Genomic DNA, 18,776 nt, shown 5'->3' with positions numbered 1-18,776 from the left:
TCTACTTTGCTCCATTCTCCGTTTCTCTATCCTCTGTTACAACATTCAAGCTTCCATCCACCGTTTTGTCTAATCTCACAACAAAAGTAAAGAACGAAAACAAATTTAATGATTAAGCATAAATCGAAAATCCACTTATTATTCAACAAATTAGTTCAATAATTCTACAACAATTATATAAAAAAAAATCCACAGCAACAAGTCAACAAATCAACATCAAATGACAAAATCAAACAAGTATACAGATTTGAAGAAAATATTTTTTAACAAAAAAATTCTCAAATTTTCACAATATTTCAACAGTGGGACCTTGAAGATTAAAGCTATTGTGAACTGGAGCGCAGATCGACATGGTCAACGGCGGAACTTGGGGACCAGCAGTGGTCACCGCTCCTTGGCAAAACAATTTTTTTAAACAGTTTATTATAATTGTTCTTATGTAGATTCATGCCACCTCTGAATTAGACTAATACTGCACACTTATTTCAACTCTTTTTTTTTTCTTCCCTTTTAATATTTAAGTTCAATTGTTTTCATAATTTTAACTTATCTCATTTCATGATTTATACCCTTAATTAAAAAAATTTTAGTCCATCAAAATAATAAATCATAATTATTTATATATATATATATATATATATATATATATATATATCTAAAAACTTAAAAGTTCAAGAATTAACTTTCTTTCTCATCTATTCTCTATTATTATTAATTTTTTTATTATTTTTTTATTAAAATTTGATATTAAGCATATATGAATGAAAAATTTAGTAAAAATTTTTATTAATTTCTAATAAATTATGTTTTATTTTAATTATTTTGATAATCATATCCAGTGAACTTATAAAATTTTTCTTGCAATTTTAAGATTTTACTTATGTAGTTTTTTACTTGCGTCTGCACTTGAATTGGTAACTAATTAATAAAATTTAAAAATTAATATTACAAGCAAAAATAAAATTTATTGATGCAATAAAAAAAGTTCCATCAACTTCAATTGAAAGTGACTGTTAAAAAAATAAAATAAAATTATAAGGCATTCGCTTCCAATGTCAAATTTTAGTTCCACTGCTGATAACAGTGACAATGGAATGATGGGTCTTTGACTCTATGGGACTTGCCAATCACCCTTATGATTGTCTCCACTGTTCTTCAAAAGTTACAAGAGATCCCGAAGTTCAACCCCGACCCCCAAATCTTCATGCCATGATCTGAGCTCAAACTCCAATAAGATCCAATACTGACTGAAAATCGAACAGAACCCAATTAAAGTATCCAACAATCAAACATTAAATACATGAAATGAAACATAATCGAGAAGATGGGTTTTAGAGAAGATGGGTTTAGACTTCTTAAGTGGGCTTGAGATGATGGGCTTATCTGAAAAAACTAAAAATGTATAATTTTTTCTTTAGTAAGTTTCAGTCGTTTTTTATATATAATTTAATTCTAAATAAATTAATTTTTTTAAAAATATTTCTTATTTTAAGGATATATTTTACTTATCTTATTAATAAGAAAAAAAAATATTTATAAAATATCAAAAAATTATTGATAAAAGAAACTAAAAGACAATTACTAAAATGTATTACAACTAAATAAAAACCTTAATATGTGTAATGAAAAATGATTTTTTAATGCATCCTTAAAATTTTCTTTCTATTCTTTTTCATCACATAGAAAATTTTTATAAAAAATTATTAAAACAAAATCATATAAAATTTGACAAGATGCCTCATCAAAATCAGGTTGGAAAGTGATCCATTTTTGTTAGTGACTAAAAGTGTATTTAAGACTTAACAATGTGAAAAAAAAAAAAAAAATCTTAGTGATTCAAGTAGCTTTAATTTCACCACTTTGCCCATTTTTTTTCTTTTTCACTAACTAATTTTTTTTACAATAATATTTTCTTTTTTTTTCTTTAATTTAATTATAATATTAGAAAATATTTTAATACTATTAAATTAAAAATTCAATGAGTTCCACATTGCTTAATAACATGTCAATGTAGACCAATATAATACATAATAAGGATAAAGGCTAAAAAAATGAAAGAAATGATTTTTCTTAAATTTGAATTTTCTAAAGACTATATATAATGAATTTTGAATGAAAAACTATTTAATTGATAAAATAAAAAGATATTTCATTCGATAACGTTCGCAATTCCATCAAGCACTCCACCCCTTTCAAACACCATTTTCTTTTAATTTTTTTTTTCATTTTTTGATTTTTTTAACAATAGCCATAACTACAATGATTTATAATGATGATGATTCAGACATTCAAATTCATGTTTCATGTTTTTAAATATTAATTATCACTAATGACCTCAAGTCATTTAAGAACAAGAAAATAAGTAATGGCTGATGATTGACACATAACTATTTTGATGTTCAAATTAATAAAAAAAATATTTAAAAATATGAGAAAATATAATTTATTTTGTATAGAATTCGTTAACATACGTTACCCTATACTTTAAACTTGTTTATATAAGGATATGGAGAGCGATTACTCAGAATCTCGGCTGATTCTTCACTTTTTTCTTTCATAGCACAATGGAACGTATATTAATTATAGTGCTTAATATCAGCTGTGATCTCTGACATGATTGACAATCAATCCGATCTCTGCCTAGGTGTCCGAATTTGGAGGAGAGATTCTGCCGGTTAGAGACCATCTTTGAGTTCGGATTTGAAAAGCATTCGGACCTGGGCTTGGTTGATCCAAACTCTACGTGGGCTTAGATGCCAATTCTATACTACAGATATCAGTGGGAAAGCATACAGCTGCGAGCTTGGTCCCAATCCAAAGATTGTTATACCGATTGAGCCTCCAGCCAAAGTAGGCAAAGTTCCATGGTGGAATGGTTAACCGGAGATTTTCTGATGATTGGCAAAAAAATTGGACTGTGTAGAGGAAAGAGTACGTGAAAATGGAAAACTTGGATAATGAAGCTCTGTGTTCTCGGCTGTAATGGCCGCAAATCAGTATCATCAACAGGCAATTCTACTTTACCAATAATTCCATTGAATTAATGAAATCATGATTATGGGTTTGGATTTTAGGCATGAAAGAACATATGAATTGGAAACCAGAAGCACCAAACGCCTGAGCACCTCTGAATCATTAACATCAAAATTGCATTGGTTCATGCTGTGTTCAATTTGTGTAGAGATTTAACTACAAGTGCAGAATCCTATTTAATTATCTTTTGAAAAGATAAAAGTCAGTCTGGTATGTAAAATTTTATCGTCCTTCGTTAGTTTGAGATGAAGGATTTGAATTATATATAAAATTTGAGTAAACCTTCTCTTCTTAAATTATTATTATTATTATTTTTTGTAGAATTAGGCTCAGTTTGTTTTCTTAACATGACATTAAAGTCTATCTTATTTTAGTATTGAACCATCTGTAAATATATTTGCCTGAAAATTTCATATTTAAAGTGTTAATATTGAGATGCAAGTGAAGTATGGTGTCCTATATTGATTTAAAATAAGGTATTTATTCTATAATTAAAATTTGAGCAAATCTCCTATCTTAAATTAAATCCGTCCATTTTTTTAATAAATTCTTTTGAAGAAATGATTTATTAATTTTATAAAACTATTAACGCTAAATGAAAATATTTTTTTTCTTCCACCTAATGTACAATTTCAATATCCTTAAATTAAAATTTATTGGTAAAACAAACTTCATTTTTAAATTATAACCAAAACATGCATTAGGTATTGATTTTTTTTTTTTTAAAAAGAGCAATCACTTTGCAGCAACTAATTAATTAAAAGGTTCACTGTATAAAAATGAGAGATTTTTATCACAAAAGCTATAAATTATTTCTCTATGTTGAGATTTGAATAACAAATCCAAACAGGTTCACAACGATTAATTATTAGGTGCACCAGGAGCACTAAAAAATACTGCTCCCTCTCTCATAGAAAGTGGGTCATTCCTATTATATAGGAAGTGGATCCTACATGATTATGAGAGAAGGTGTATGTACACCGGATGCACCTAATAATTCCTCATTTACAACAGGCAAGTTAATTAACGAGTAGTATTAGTGGACCTAAACTTTCCTAACGATAGAAAATGTTGAGGTCGATCTCAAACTCTTCTATCCGAAGAATTTTTGTTCGATGCAACATAATAATATATATACAATGAATTGATTTTGACTCTTAATTTTAATAAAATTTATATGATACTCACTAAAATTAATGAGTATAATAAAATTTATATATATATAATGATTATTTTCTAAAATTTCTCCTTTACGCCAGTCTTATTTCTATCACACGTACATCAATTTTCTTATGGGTAGACGAAAGTAGCGCTTCAATTATTAATTCAGCCAATCAACTCGTCCCACGACACGAAGTTTACATAAACACGATATCACACAATCAGTCATCAGCTTTAAACAGCGAGCACCCCCTTTGCGCCTAGAACGTATATAAAGGTGCTGCTGGAGGTACCAAAGAGAATACATAAATAAAGCTTCAAGGAGAAAAGAGAGCCGAACAAAAATGGAGGATGACAAGAACAAGCAAAGAAAATTCCTTCTTCTCTTCTTCTTCTCCTTCACCTTCACCGCTGTTTTATTACCCACGTGCCAATCTTTCAACTACGCTGAAGCTCTTTCCAAGAGTCTACTCTATTTAGAATCCCAACGCTCCGGCCGCTTACCTTACAATCAAAGAGTCACTTGGCGCCACCATTCTGCCCTCACCGATGGCCTTGAACAAGGAGTAAGTGCGTTCATTCCTCCTCTGCCACCTTTGTTGCCGTCTATATTAATTTTGATGGGAAATTATTGGTTTTCTTCTTCTTTCTGTGAAGGTGGACTTGGTTGGAGGATACTACGATGCAGGTGATAACGTCAAATTTGGTCTGCCCATGGCTTTCACCGTCACAATGCTTGCCTGGGGTGTTATCCAATACGGAAAACAAATTTCCGTCGCCGGCGAGTACCAGCATGCCCTTGAAGCTATCAAGTGGGGGACGGATTACTTCATCAAGGCACACACTCACCCAAATGTCTTGTGGGTTCAGGTGACGGATTATTCATGAAGCATTTCCAGTCGCATTGTCATTGTTAATGGAGCGTGGGACATTTTAAACTACATTACTACTACAACATGACGTTTTCAGGTGGGTGATGGCTACACCGATCATTACTGCTGGCAACGGCCAGAAGACATGACGACGTCTCGGCAAGCCTACAAAGTGGATGAAAAAAACCCTGGGTCGGATGTCGCCGGAGAGACTGCGGCGGCATTGGCAGCAGCATCAATCGTATTCAGGAGAACAAACCCACATTATTCCTACCTACTATTGCATCATGCAAAAGAAGTAAGTTAATAACCTTGTTAACTTGTTAATACAAGGTAGGTAGACTATTAACCAAAATTCTCCTTAGAACTCAAGGTATGAAATTAGAGATTGGGTTTAACTAATCCATGATTAACAATTTTTAAAAAATGGCTTTGTAAGTAAATGGCTCGTTGAAATCCATTTTTTAATAAAAGGGTTGATGGGTTGTGATGCAGTTGTTCGAGTTTGGAGACAAGCACAGAGGAAAATATGATGAGAGTGTGCAGGTGGTGAAGGGCTACTATTCGTCGGTGAGTGGGTACAAGGATGAGTTGTTATGGGCTGCCTTGTGGCTATACAAGGCCACCGACAATGAGGCTTATTTGATGTATGCGTTAAAGAATGCTCATGGATTTGGTGGGATCACTTGGGCCATCTCTGAATTTAGCTGGGATGTCAAGTATGCTGGTGTTCAGCTCATTGCTTCCATGGTATTAGCACGTCTCTCTCTTTCTCTCCATATTTTGCTCTTTTTAAGCACAAAATTGCAAGTTCATTTTAGCTTCTAAAGGCCTATAATAGAATCATTGAATGAAAGGATTCATAGCTCAGTAAATTTCTCTATAGAGAAAAAAAACCTAATTAATTTCTTACAATTTCATAATCATGTCAAGACTCAAAATGAGCTCTCTAACTTGCATTTCTTAATAATATGTTGCAGTTATTAACGGATGAGAGGCTGAGAAAACACAAGCTCATATTAGAGAAATACCGTTCAAAAGCAGAGTATTATTTATGTGCTTGCCTTAACAAAAGCAATGTCACTAATGTGGAACGCACCCCAGGGGGTTTACTATACATCCGCCAGTGGAACAACCTCCAATATGTATCAACGGCTGCTTTTCTTCTCACAGTTTACTCTGATTACCTTCACGCATCAAATCAGCGGGTTAATTGTGATCAGGGGACGATGTCCCCACAAGAAATTTTCAGTTTCGCAAAATCACAAGTTGATTACATATTGGGTAATAATCCAATGGGCATGAGCTACTTAGTTGGGTATGGTTTGAAATACCCTTTAAGGGTCCACCACAGAGGAGCATCCATCGAATCATATAGAGGGAACAAGGGTTTTATTGGGTGCACACAAGGGTATGATCTTTGGTACAGCCGGCAAGATCCAAACCCTAATGTTATTCTGGGGGCCATAGTTGGTGGGCCCGATGACAAGGATGAATTTTGGGATGAGAGAGAAAATTACATGCAAACTGAGGCCTGCACTTATAATACTGCAACTCTTGTTGGGGTTTTTGCTAAATTGCATACATTGAAAGAGGAAGATTTGTCTGCCAATCCATCATTTGTTGCATCAAGCTCTTGCTAACAGAAATTTTTTAAAATTCTCTGGCCATTGAGAATATATGAAATATAATAGCAAGATTTGGTTTTCAAGAAGTGGTTATGGCATTTGATTATAGATGACCTAACCAAATTCACCTACTAAATAAAGATTTATAAATTTTTATTTCCTGTAAAATTGTTAGCTAAAATCCTTCCCAACATTTGTTTATGAATTTTTTTTTGTACATCGTTTTTCATGATTGTTGAATTTGTGGTTATTGATTATTAAATAGGTAGCTCGTGCAAAATAAAATAATAATAATTAATGGATGCATGAATTTCGACTGTCAACGTACTTTTTAAGTCCAGCCCGTTGCTAATGCCTAAAGGGTTAAGCCTTGATCCAGGAAAAAAAGGGCAGTTGAGGCTCAGTTAGCTCAATCTCACAAAATAAATGGCTTAAAAGCCCAAAATAATCAAAGTCCTAGAGCTTAGGGCTGAGCACAATACGGTTCAAACCGAAAAATCGAATCGAATTGATTTAATTCGGTTCAATCGGTTTGATTTTAAAAGTTAATCGATTCGATTCGATTTTAATTTATAAAAATTTCGATTATTTCGGTTCGGTTCGGTTTTGAAGAGAAAAAACCGAATCGAACCGAATAGTGATTTATATAGTCAAATCGAACTAAATCGAACTGAATTGATTTTTGAATTAATTTATTTTTATGGAAAATTTATGAATTATATTTAATTTTATATATATTAATTATTTAATTTCATTGATTAATGGTTATTAGGTTCAAACCAAAGTTAAAATTAGACCAAATAACTTGAAAATCAAGTCTAAATTAAAAAATCAATCAAAAATCAAACTGATCGGTTTAAACCGAACCGAACCGAATTAAAGCGGTTCGATTTGATTCGGTTTTTCACTAATTTCGGTTCAATTTGATTTCTAAAATTGACGGTTCGATTTTAATAGTTTAATTCGGTTCGGTTCGATTCGATTCGATTTGAACCGATTGCTCACCCCTACTAGTACAGCTAAGGAAGGAGATAGAAGAAAGAGGATAGCAACAAAGAAACTTTCTGTGTCTTCCCTGATAGCACCACAACACCAACAACATTTTTCAATAGTGAAAAGAGAGCAACATTAATAAGAAAAGATAGATTGACTTCTTGCTCTTTAAAATCCGCTCTTGAATTAAGAATTTGCACCAAACCCTCAACCCTTTCTTTCCACCGTAGCCTTGTTCTCCCTGTCACTTAATTTAGAGCCAACAATCATTGGAGGGTGACGCATGACAGAAGTCACGGTGTCCCACTCTCTTACAAGTCAGCCATTAATTGATGAACATGAAGACTCCAGAGGTATCATGCACAAAGTATCACAACACTCTTTAAAGCCAAACACAGCCTAGTTGACAAAAACAAATCAAGTCTAAAGATGAACCTCTCCAAGAAACATTGAACTTGCATTTGAAAAACAACATAGAGCAGAAAATATTTGCACTTTCCGAATCAGGGAAGAGCCATCCCTTGTCTTGATAAAGCAAGAAAAGGCCACAGGACGATAAAGCAGGGGGCAAAAAAGAGTCTCTCGAAAACCAAGAAATAATGAGAAAAATTTCTCTCTAAATTTGCAACTGCCTGACTTAATAGAAGGTAAACAATTGCAACATCATAACTACATGAACTGGGGAATAATTAATCAAATTTAATTTTGTGTTCTTGATAAGCTTCAAAAAGTTATATAACTATTATAGGAAAAGATTCATATTTAGCAATTCAATGAACTAACGTTAGTCTCAGAAAAGGCACAGATTCATTTGAACTCTCCTCTACGCTTGATTTTTGATTTTGTTGAAGGACAGAAATAGAAAAAAATCAATTGAAGAAAAAAAAAAACAATGGAGTAGAAATTTACTGTAACTTAGAAACTAGAAAGAAACAACCTAGAAAGTTGATTTATTGAACCAACAGTCGGTCACAGGATATAATCCTGCTTAGATATCCCAGAAATCTTCTCAGCGTCCTTGGCAAAAGTTTCCTCATCCTCTCGCCAAAGGCCTCCATCACATTCAAGCCATTTGGGGCGTCCTGAATCATTAAGCATGTTCATCAATTGATATGCCAAGCTCCCAATTATATCTATAATTGTAATATTAAAAATGTATTAATTAGATAATGTTAAAAATATAATTTAAAATTAAATTAATAAAATTTTAGAAAATAACAGTTTTTGCACTTCAACTATAGCTTCAAAAGGACACTAAATTTAAAAAAATAATAATTTTAGGAATATTATCATAAAAAAATCTAAAAGCCAAAGGGTTTCTATGTTGACTGTTATTCTTCTCGTTACTCTAACCCTCATTTTCTGCAAAAACAAAACCAAGCAACCAATTCAAATGGAGTCAAATGGAGGTGAAGTAGCTCGAATCCTCGCCCAAATTCAAATCTTGAAGGCTTCTAAGACCGACATAGAGAATCAGATTGCGTCTCTCGAAGCTCAGCTTCCTCACTTGAATCTCCAAAATGACACCGTCTCCTCTAATGGTTCTCGTCTTTCAATTTCCAACCCTCATTCTGGGTTCAGCAATGATTTATCGCCTGATATGATTTACCGTTACAGTCGTCATCTCTTGCTCCCTTCCTTTGGAGTTCAAGGTTCTCGTCTTTCTTAAAGCTAATATATTTATCATTTATGTTGTATAATTCAATTCAATTTTAGGGTTCAAATCAAATTTCTTCATTTGATACTATGGTAGCTAGTGTGTCAACTCCTTTTGTTTTTTCAATTGTAGGGCAGTCGAATCTCTTAAAGTCTTCTATTTTAGTTGTTGGAGCTGGAGGGTTGGGCTCGCCTGCTCTGTTATATCTGGCAGCTTCAGGTGTTGGTAAGACTTGCTTTTTCATGAGGCCTGAGATATGTGCTTGGTTTGGAAGTTAAATTATTTAGTAATATCCATCAAGGCATATACGTTAATATTCTAGCATAATATACACGTAAACATATATGTTCAAATCATCAAATGCCCTCTTTTAATTTTAGTTCTCAGCATACGGACTATCAAGTCTTCTAAATGTGTTAATGATTTAATTTTTTTAGGCATACAGTCATGGTTAAAAGCACCAGAAATGGATAAAACATGTTAGCAATTGAGTGGAAGGACTAATGCAACATCTAGGCATCTTTTGTGCACTAAAGGTTATTGATAATTGTTTACAGATGATACATGAGAATATAAAATGGTAACCTACCACAAAAGACTACCTTTTCCTTTTCCTTATAAAATTTTTGTCTTTACCTTGCAGGGCGGTTGGGTATTGTTGACCATGATGTTGTTGAGTTAAATAATATGCACAGGCAGGTATGAAGTTGGAAACACTTTGCTATGCAAAACATTTTTGTTGTTGATTTAGTTATTATCGTTATGCAGTAGTAATGTTAAGAGGGTAATGAGAAAAATTGAAGTTACATTTCTATTTACATGACTAATTGGTTTTTGTGGATGAAGATCTGCAACATACTCTTTTTGATCTATGCATGTTGCTTCACTTATTGTATTTGTGTGCTTACAACACCTATATGACTTTGACTTGAATTTCTTTGCGTGCAAATGCGTCTTTCTTGGTGTTTATATCTTTCCTGTTTTAGTACTTTTAGCTATATGTATCTTAACTCCGCCTAAGTAGTTTGCGCTTAGCCGGTCCCAAGCCCGGATAAAGGAGGAGAGTTGCGGTAGGTGACAACCAGCGTAAAAATTTCGTCACACCCTATGATATGGATTCAAATGATATAAACGTTGGGGCGTCCTCTACTAACGACGCGCTACATCGGAGCCCGGGTGTAGTGATAAATATGCAAGGGTGTAGGGCGTTCACCGAAAGCGACGCGCCATGCCGGCGCCCGGGTGTGGTGTTAAGTGAGCAAGGGTTCCCACATCATGGACGGGTGTGGGTAAAGAAGTTAGTCCATAGGACAGATAATAGAACAAATAGTGGAACAGAACACAAGATAGACATAGAAAATAATAGAAGATATCATAGAATGAGACCAATTAGGAAGGAGCAGGATAGGAGGAGGATCAGGGTTGGTACTTGGAATGTTGGATCACTTACAGGAAAATTAATGGAGCTTGTAGATACCTTGGAAAGGAGAAGGGTGAATATTGCTTGCATTCAGGAGACTAAATGGGTAGGAGAGAAAAGTAAGGAAGTGGGTAATTCAGGGTACAAATTGTGGTTTACCGGAAAGGAGAGAAACAAGAACGGAGTGGGTATAATCATAGACAGGACATTGAAAGACGCAGTAGTAGCTGTGAAAAGAGTAGGAGATAGAATTATACTAGTAAAGCTAGTACTAGACGGAGAAACAATAAATATAGTTAGTGCTTATGCCCCACAAATAGGACTAGACAGTGAGAGTAAACAAAGGTTTTGGGAAGATATGGATGATTTAATGCAAAGCATACCGAATGAAGAGAATGTTTTCATTGGTGGAGATTTGAATGGACATGTAGGAAGTGATAGGCAAGGTTATGAGAATGTTCATGGAGGTTTTGGTTTTGGCAGTCGAAATGAGGAGGGAAAAAGCATCCCGGATTTTGCTATGGCATACGACCTAATACTAGCAAATACCTACTTTATAAAAAGAGAGTCACATTTAGTGACTTTCAAAAGTGGGCAACATAGAAGCCAAATCGACTTCCTCTTAACCAGAAGACAAATAGAGCTCTATGCAAGGATTGCAAGGTCATTCCAGAGAGGCTTTAACAAGTCAACATAGGTTGGTGGTCTTGGATGTCAAGTTTAGGAACAATTCAAGTAAGGTCGGAAGAAGCAGTGTAGCTCGAACAAAGTGGTGGGAGTTCAAAGGAGTAAAGCAAGTGAAGTTCAAAATGAGCTTCTTGAGTCCGAAGTATGGAAGCTAGATATGGAGGCCAATGATATGTGGATACAGATGGCATCAAAGATTAGAGAAGTAGCTAGAAAAGTACTTGGGGAGTCTAAAGGACATGGACCACCCTCAAAAGAGAGATGGTGGTGGAATGAGGAAGTACAAAAGCGTGAAGAAAAAAGGGAATGGTATAAGAAATTACCTAAATGTGATAATAATGAGGCATATGAACAGTACAAGATAGCAAAGAAAGAGGCAAAAGGCGATTAGCCAAGCAAGAGCACAGGCCTTTGAAAAGTTATATGAGAAACTTGGAACTAAAGAAGGGGAGAAAGATATTTATAGATTAGCAAGGAGTAGAGAAAGGAAATGTCAAGATCTCAATCAAGTTAGGTGCATTAAGGATAAAGAAGGAAAAGTGTTGGTGAAAGATGAGGACATTAAAGAAAGATGGAGAAATTATTTTAATGATCTCTTTAATAATAGTCAAAATGGAAATAGCGTGAATATAGATTATAGAACAATAGAAAAGAATATAAATTATACTAGAAGGATTAGATCTTTAGAAGTAAAGGAAGCACTTAAGAGAATGAAAGTAGGTAAAGACTGTGGACCCGATGAAATACCAATTGAAGTGTGGAAGTATATGGGAGATATGGGAGTGGCATGGTTAACTAAATTATTTAATAAGATTCTAAACTCAAAGAAAATGCCTGATGAATGGAGGAAGAGTATTTTAGTACCTATTTTTAAAAATAAGGGAGACATACAGAGTTGCTCAAACTATAGGGGAATTAAACTCATGAGCCATACTATGAAGTTGTGGGAGAGAGTTGTGGAGCATCGACTACGTCATGATACTTCTATCTCTCTCAATCAATTTGGTTTCATTCAAGGACGTTCAACTATGGAAGCGATCTTTCTCATTAGAAGCTTGATGGAGAAATATAGAGATGGGAAGAAAGATCTACACATGGTTTTTATTGATTTGGAGAAGGCTTATGATAGTGTTCCAAGAGAGGTCTTATGGAATGCGTTAGAACAAAAGAGGGTATCTATTAGGTACATACAAGTATTGAAAGATATGTATGAAGGAGCAACTACTATTGTGCGCACAGGGGGAGGGGACACAAGAGATTTTCCGATCTCAATTGGATTACACCAAGGATCAGCCATAAGCCCTTACCTTTTTACATTAGTTTTAGATGAACTGACGAAACATATACAAGAGAGTATTCCTTGGTGCATGATGTTTGTGGATGATATTGTTCTGATAGATGAGACACGAGAAGGAGTCAATAGGAAGCTAGAACTTTGGAGAAGTACTCTAGAGTCAAAGGGTTTTAAGTTAAGTAGAACGAAGACAGAATACATGCATTGCAAGTTCAGTGAAGGCCAAACTGGTGATAGGGAAGGAGTTAGTTTGAATGGAGTGGCACTGTCCCAAAGTAATCACTTTAAATATCTAGGCTCAGTCCTTCAAGTAGATGGGGGATGTGAGGAGGATGTTAGTCATAGGATTAAAGCCGGATGGTTGAAGTGGAGACGTGCCACGGGAGTTTTATGTGATCGTAAGATTCCTAATAAATTAAAAGGAAAATTTTACCGATGACACCATACGACCGGCTATGCTATATGGTAGTGAGTGTTGGGCACTGAAAGAGTCGTATGCATCTAAGATAAGAGTTGCAGAGATGAGAATGTTAAGGTGGATGAGTGGCCATACTAGACTAGATAAAGTCCGTAATGAAAGTATTAGAGAAAAGGTAGGAGTGGTGCCAATTGAAGATAAGTTGAGAGAAGGGAGATTGAGGTGGTTTGGTCATGTGAAGCGTAGACATACGGAGGCTCCAGTTAGACAAGTAGAGCACATTAGGCTAGAGGATAGAAAGAAAAAAAGGGGTAGACCTAAATTGACTTGGAGGAGAGTAGTACAGCATGACTTAGAAGCATTACACATTTCTGAGGATTTAACCCAAAATCGTTCAGAGTGGAAAAAGCGAATCCATATAGCCGACCCCAAATTTTTGGGATAAAGGCTTAGTTGAGTTGAGTTGAGTTGTAGCTATATGTATCTTCCTTTTATGCTTTGTTCTTCTCAGATACATCTTGTCACATAACATGCCTTGCAACAAACATTAATTTTTATTGTTATTTTTTTGCACTTCAGGTTATACATACTGAAGCTTTTATTGGTCAGCCAAAAGTGAAATCTGCCGCTGCTGCCTGTCGCTTGTATGTGCATATTCCAGATTACTGGATTTTTTTTTAATCTCCAGCTGCATATCAAATGTTTGACCTATGCTACATGTTGCATCAAAAACCAGTGAAATATCTTTTAAGTTGGAGGATTGGATATTTATGCTGTGAAGGATAAACTCACTTATTCTTGTTGTGTATTTTGGTCTAAAATGTTTCTATTCTACTTTTATAGTTTACATCTGTCTGATATGTGCATTTCGGATCCAGGATCAACTCCTCCATTCAGATTGTGGAACACCAAGAAGCTCTGCGTACATACAATGCCTTGGAAATTTTTAGCCAGTATCCTTAAAATGACTAATCTAAGTTTTTTTTTTTTCTCCTTGCTTTCTTTTTTTAATCTCTTTGTCCTTGAGTATCCAGACAACTTTTGTGGTTTCTGTAACTGTCAACTATTACTAGATATGACATAATAGTAGATGCAACAGATAATGCTCCAAGTCGTTACATGATCAATGATTGCTGTGTGGTGTTGGGGAAGGTAAATCAGTAGCTTCAAGTGCTTGTTTAAATGCTTTGCACATTACCATTTGAACCGAGTTAAAGATAATCTTATACGTGCCGGGAATAATTTGGACCTGATTCATTAATTATTAGCTCGTGTTAGTGTTGTTACTTTGTCTATGTAATTCCCTTTGCGTACTCAAACAATCATAACTTAATGTCAATTCTGAGTGATAGGGTTGCTTTTTTTAATGCTGTTAATGAGGCTTAATGATATCAGACTCATTTGCATATTTGTTGCCATTTTGTGAACATATGAATATAGACAGAATTAATACAGTTGCACAAGATTTTATTATCAGTTCTGTTCTATGTTTTTGCGTAACACAGCTTGAAAGGAGAGTCTAATATTGGTGCATTTTTTATCAATCATTAATCATTTACTACTCGTGTACATGCAGCCTCTTGTATCAGGTGCTGCATTGGGATTGGAAGGCCAGGTATGCTGTTTGCCATGTTCTGTTTTCTGGAGCACATAGGAAACCTTTAAGGATCCACTTACATATTCTTCTGCATCTTAATATGCTGTGCAGAGTCTCAATCTAACTCTATCAAATTTATTGCCTAGCTCACTGTCTATAATTACAAAGGAGGTCCATGCTATCGATGCCTTTTTCCAACCCCACCTCCTACAACAGCATGCCAAAGATGTGCTGATAGTGGAGTTCTAGGAGTTGGTAAGTCAACAAATTCCTGTTATTAAGCCTGTTTCTGATTACTGGTTTAATATCATATCTTTGTACGAACCATGAGCACCAGTTTTGGAGGAAGTTCCAATTTTGATTGCTACCGAAGTTTTACAACGAGTAATCTGCAAGGCTTAATTTCAATTTGTACTTTGCATTTTCATTTACTTCCTTTCTCATGCTTATACTATGCTCTGATTGAACTGCTGAAGATAACCATACTGTGCCAGTCCATATGATTTAATTGAACATCTAGTACTTCTGTCTTATTGATTAATTTATATTGCAGTTCCTGGTATCATTGGTTGTCTCCAAGCACTTGAGGCCATTAAAATTGCAAGTGCCGTAGGTGAACCGCTATCAGGACGGATGCTTCTATTTGATGCATTGTCAGCACGAATTCGTATTGTATGCTCTTTCTTTCATACGTTTGAAACTTCTTTGCCATGGTTGTCTTTCAAGTATGCTTTAATTAAGCAGTTGATTCACATTATTGTTTGCATTGTCTTTATTTTACAAATACCTGATTTATCTGAGATCGAGTTGTTGAATATTGCTTAGGTCAAGATTAGAGGGAGGTCATTACAATGTGAAGTTTGTGGAGAAAATGCAGCATTCACACAAAAGCAATTTAGAGATTTTGATTATGAGAAGTTCACGCAGTCTTCTTTGGCAACGGTATTATTGCTTTATTCACTTTGCCTTTTTTATTCCAGATGCAAATTATTTTTTCCAAAATAGATTAAGATTGATTCATTTTACTTCCAGAGGAAAGGTGAACTCAAACTATGCTGACTTGCGTATTTTGACCATAGCATTGTGCTTTGTTAAAGAATCTGAACCTATACATCCAAATATCCTTGCTAAAGAATTTGCAGATATTGTGCTCCATTAACTTCATTTTTTATTTGTTTAAGCTTCAAGATAAGTACATTCTGATTTTTCCATCTCTCATACTCTCCTTTTTTGGGTTTTATGGTGGTCTGCAGGATCCGTTGAAGTTGAACCTGCTTCCGGCAGAATCTAGAATAAGCAGTAGAGAGTTCAATGAGAAGATTGTTAAAGGGGAAGCACATGTGTTGGTAGATGTACGCCCTGCCCACCACTTTAAGATTGTTTCCCTTCCCAATGCCTTAAACATCCCGCTATCAAGTTTGGAGGTTAGATTGCCAGAAATATCATCAGCAATGCAGGAAGAGAGAGAGCGCAGGGGTATTGGATCAGAGTCAGGTATGAGCTTATACGTTGTATGCAGAAGAGGTAATGATTCACAGAGGGCTGTTCAATTATTACACAAGAAAGGCTTTAATTCAGCCAAGGATATCATTGGGGGCTTGGAGGCCTGGGCCCATGATATAGATCCAAATTTCCCTACATATTAGAAGTTGAACAAAATCATATTTTCTGTAAAATTATTATCAAGTACCTTTACATATGGAGATCTACCTTATTATTGTGCTACTTTTATACCAAGTAAGAACAGAAGCATTCATATCAATGTCTGTCTGACTGCCTGAAATTGTTGCCCCTGAAGAGTCACAGCACTAACAGTTTCGAACTGCCTTTAATCTGTATTGTTGTTAAAGTTTCAAGGGCATATTGATTAAGCTGCAATTTACCGAGGCTACTGCTTTTCTAGGATGGAGGAAGAAATGGTTATTATTAAAAGCAAATAGTTTTCTGCTTAGATCCCCAACGTTATAAAAGGAATCAAATTAGATGATAAAAGCGATGGGATCTTCGCATTCTTACAGTCATTTGGTAACTGAAAAAGTTAATGGTCTACCATCCACAGCCTCTTTAAGATTTAACCCTTACTGATATTCAGTTATTCTTCCCAAGTTTATTATTAAAGATGCCATACTTTTACACATGTTCGGATTGAGTGCAAGTATTGTATGGTTTTTATTATTATGTTTGAAAAAATGATATGGTATATGATAATTTAATAATTTTTTATTATTAAAATATTTTTTTATTATTGTTTTAAATATATAAATAATTTAACAATTAGGGATTCCTAATATAATTAAACTTTTAGTGATAGACAACTTGTCACTAAATCCTTTATAATGTCAAATCTATAATATTATATATTATTAATAATAATTTTTAGCGACGAAATATTTATCATTAAATAATTAATAATTTTATTTTTTTAATATTATAATAATTAATATAAATTAAATTTTTAATATTATTATAATAATAATTCTTCTTATACTAAAAATATATTATAATTCTTAGTGTATTAATTCTATAATTATAACCCTATAACTATTATTACTTTTTAAACTAATAAAAAATATTCTGATAAATATTAATAATCTAAATTTATATTTTTTCTTTTATAAATTTTATTTTTTAAAATTTATTATACAAAAATTTTGTTATAATTTTTAATTTAAAATTAAAAATTTAAACCAATATATATATTCAAATTTAATTAAAACATGCATGATTAAATTTATATTTATAGTTTAAGCAATAATGTATTTATACCATATATAATATAATTTATAATTTAAAAATAAAAATACTTATTAAATATATTAAACAATTAATGTATTAAATAAGTTTTAAAATTTTTTGTATTAAACAATATGAAAATACAAAATTTCAAGATATCAATATAACAAAAATAAAAATTTTATAATGATAATACACTAACTAATAAAAATTTATTTCAAAAATTATTCTATTTCCTGATTTTATAAATAATTTTCTTTCATATATTAAATATGTTATTTCATTATACAAGTTAATATTATTTTAAATTATGAAAAATTAAAATAAGATACGCATATTTAACTTTTTTTAAAAAAATAAAATAATAAAAATTAAATGAATTAAATTTAATGAATTAATTTGTTTTTATTATTAATTTATTTTAATTTTGAATGTTTTTACCTATTTATATTTTAAACTTATTTTTTTATTTTTTTATTATATTACATTTAAGCTTATAATTAAATTAATATTATATGTTAATAACATATAACTTTCATAAAAATATAATAAATTAAAAAAATAATTTTTAAATTGATAAATATATTTATTTATATAATTAATTTAAATGACATTAAAATTAAAATTTTAATTTAAATAATTAAATATAGTATTTATAATATTGTGATAATATATAAAAAAATTAAATCACAAATTTGATAACTAGAATAATAATGCATAACGCACACTTGCAAAAAAAATTAAATCTTATAAATATATAACATCTTTATGAGAGTGTTTTATTTCTTTTTTAAAAGGTAAAAGAACTGCTCAATTGATTTTAATTTTTTCTTTTTCCATGGACTTGTTATGCGAGCTGAAGATGATGGAGGATTTCAGGTATTTTGGCATATGGGAGAGACTAAAGATGAGGGAATAAAGAATGATTTTTGAAGATAAAAGAACATGATATAATATAATTAAAATTTTATAAATTATGCAAAGATAAAATAGAAATATAAAAATTCTTAACCATCCCAAACTACTAATTTAATAGTTTGAAAAGTTGTGGTAAGATGATAGTTAATAATAATTTTACAACCCAAAACCATTATTTTTTAGAAATAATCCTCTCAAATATATAGAGTGACTAAATCTTACCAAACATGTAGAATACCTATACCACACTATAAAACTATCCCAAATTAATTAAAAGATCTAAACATAGTGAATATTGGTTTTTGTTTTTCATTTAAATGGCTTTAATATAGGGAAAAAAGAGCTCAAAGGATTCTTGAAAAAGG

The 18,776-nt window shown here is 32.7% G+C and overlaps 2 protein-coding genes across 2 annotated transcripts; both read left to right on the top strand.

The window, feature by feature from the left end:
• Positions 1 to 4,514: 4,514 nt before the first annotated feature.
• On the top strand, positions 4,515 to 6,862 carry LOC110673469 (endoglucanase 11). Its single transcript, XM_021836614.2, has 5 exons — positions 4,515 to 4,760; positions 4,852 to 5,064; positions 5,164 to 5,364; positions 5,562 to 5,816; positions 6,047 to 6,862. Exons 1-5 carry the CDS (start codon positions 4,539 to 4,541, stop codon positions 6,707 to 6,709), a joined length of 1,554 nt encoding a protein of 517 aa, XP_021692306.2. The 5' UTR covers positions 4,515 to 4,538; the 3' UTR covers positions 6,710 to 6,862.
• A 2,078-nt stretch (positions 6,863 to 8,940) lies between these two features.
• Positions 8,941 to 16,522, top strand: LOC110673470 (adenylyltransferase and sulfurtransferase MOCS3). The gene is made up of 11 exons (XM_021836615.2): positions 8,941 to 9,339; positions 9,477 to 9,569; positions 9,988 to 10,043; positions 13,743 to 13,807; positions 14,042 to 14,116; positions 14,237 to 14,315; positions 14,740 to 14,778; positions 14,907 to 15,015; positions 15,314 to 15,432; positions 15,586 to 15,702; positions 16,014 to 16,522. The coding sequence occupies exons 1-11, from the start codon at positions 9,009 to 9,011 to the stop codon at positions 16,404 to 16,406; spliced, it is 1,476 nt and encodes a 491-aa protein (XP_021692307.2). The 5' UTR covers positions 8,941 to 9,008; the 3' UTR covers positions 16,407 to 16,522.
• The last annotated feature ends 2,254 nt before the right edge of the window (positions 16,523 to 18,776 follow it).

The sequence above is a fragment of the Hevea brasiliensis genome, chromosome 15 (assembly GCF_030052815.1).
Source record: "Hevea brasiliensis isolate MT/VB/25A 57/8 chromosome 15, ASM3005281v1, whole genome shotgun sequence".
Taxonomy (NCBI): Eukaryota; Viridiplantae; Streptophyta; class Magnoliopsida; order Malpighiales; family Euphorbiaceae; genus Hevea; species Hevea brasiliensis.
Note: the sequence above shows the minus strand (reverse complement) of the source record. Positions and strands in the feature narration are given on the sequence as shown.

Bases quoted from the DNA above. Each gene is read 5' to 3' on its own strand.
- LOC110673469 (XM_021836614.2), top strand. From the start codon at position 4,539: ATGGAGGATGACAAGAACAAGCAAAGAAAATTCCTTCTTCTCTTCTTC. The intron at 5,365-5,561 runs GTAAGTTAATAA...GTTGTGATGCAG, and splicing joins TATTGCATCATGCAAAAGAA to TTGTTCGAGTTTGGAGACAA. The intron at 5,817-6,046 runs GTATTAGCACGT...AATATGTTGCAG, and splicing joins TTCAGCTCATTGCTTCCATG to TTATTAACGGATGAGAGGCT.
- LOC110673470 (XM_021836615.2), top strand. From the start codon at position 9,009: ATGTTGACTGTTATTCTTCTCGTTACTCTAACCCTCATTTTCTGCAAA. The intron at 9,340-9,476 runs GTTCTCGTCTTT...TTTCAATTGTAG, and splicing joins CCCTTCCTTTGGAGTTCAAG to GGCAGTCGAATCTCTTAAAG. The intron at 10,044-13,742 runs GTATGAAGTTGG...TTTGCACTTCAG, and splicing joins TAAATAATATGCACAGGCAG to GTTATACATACTGAAGCTTT.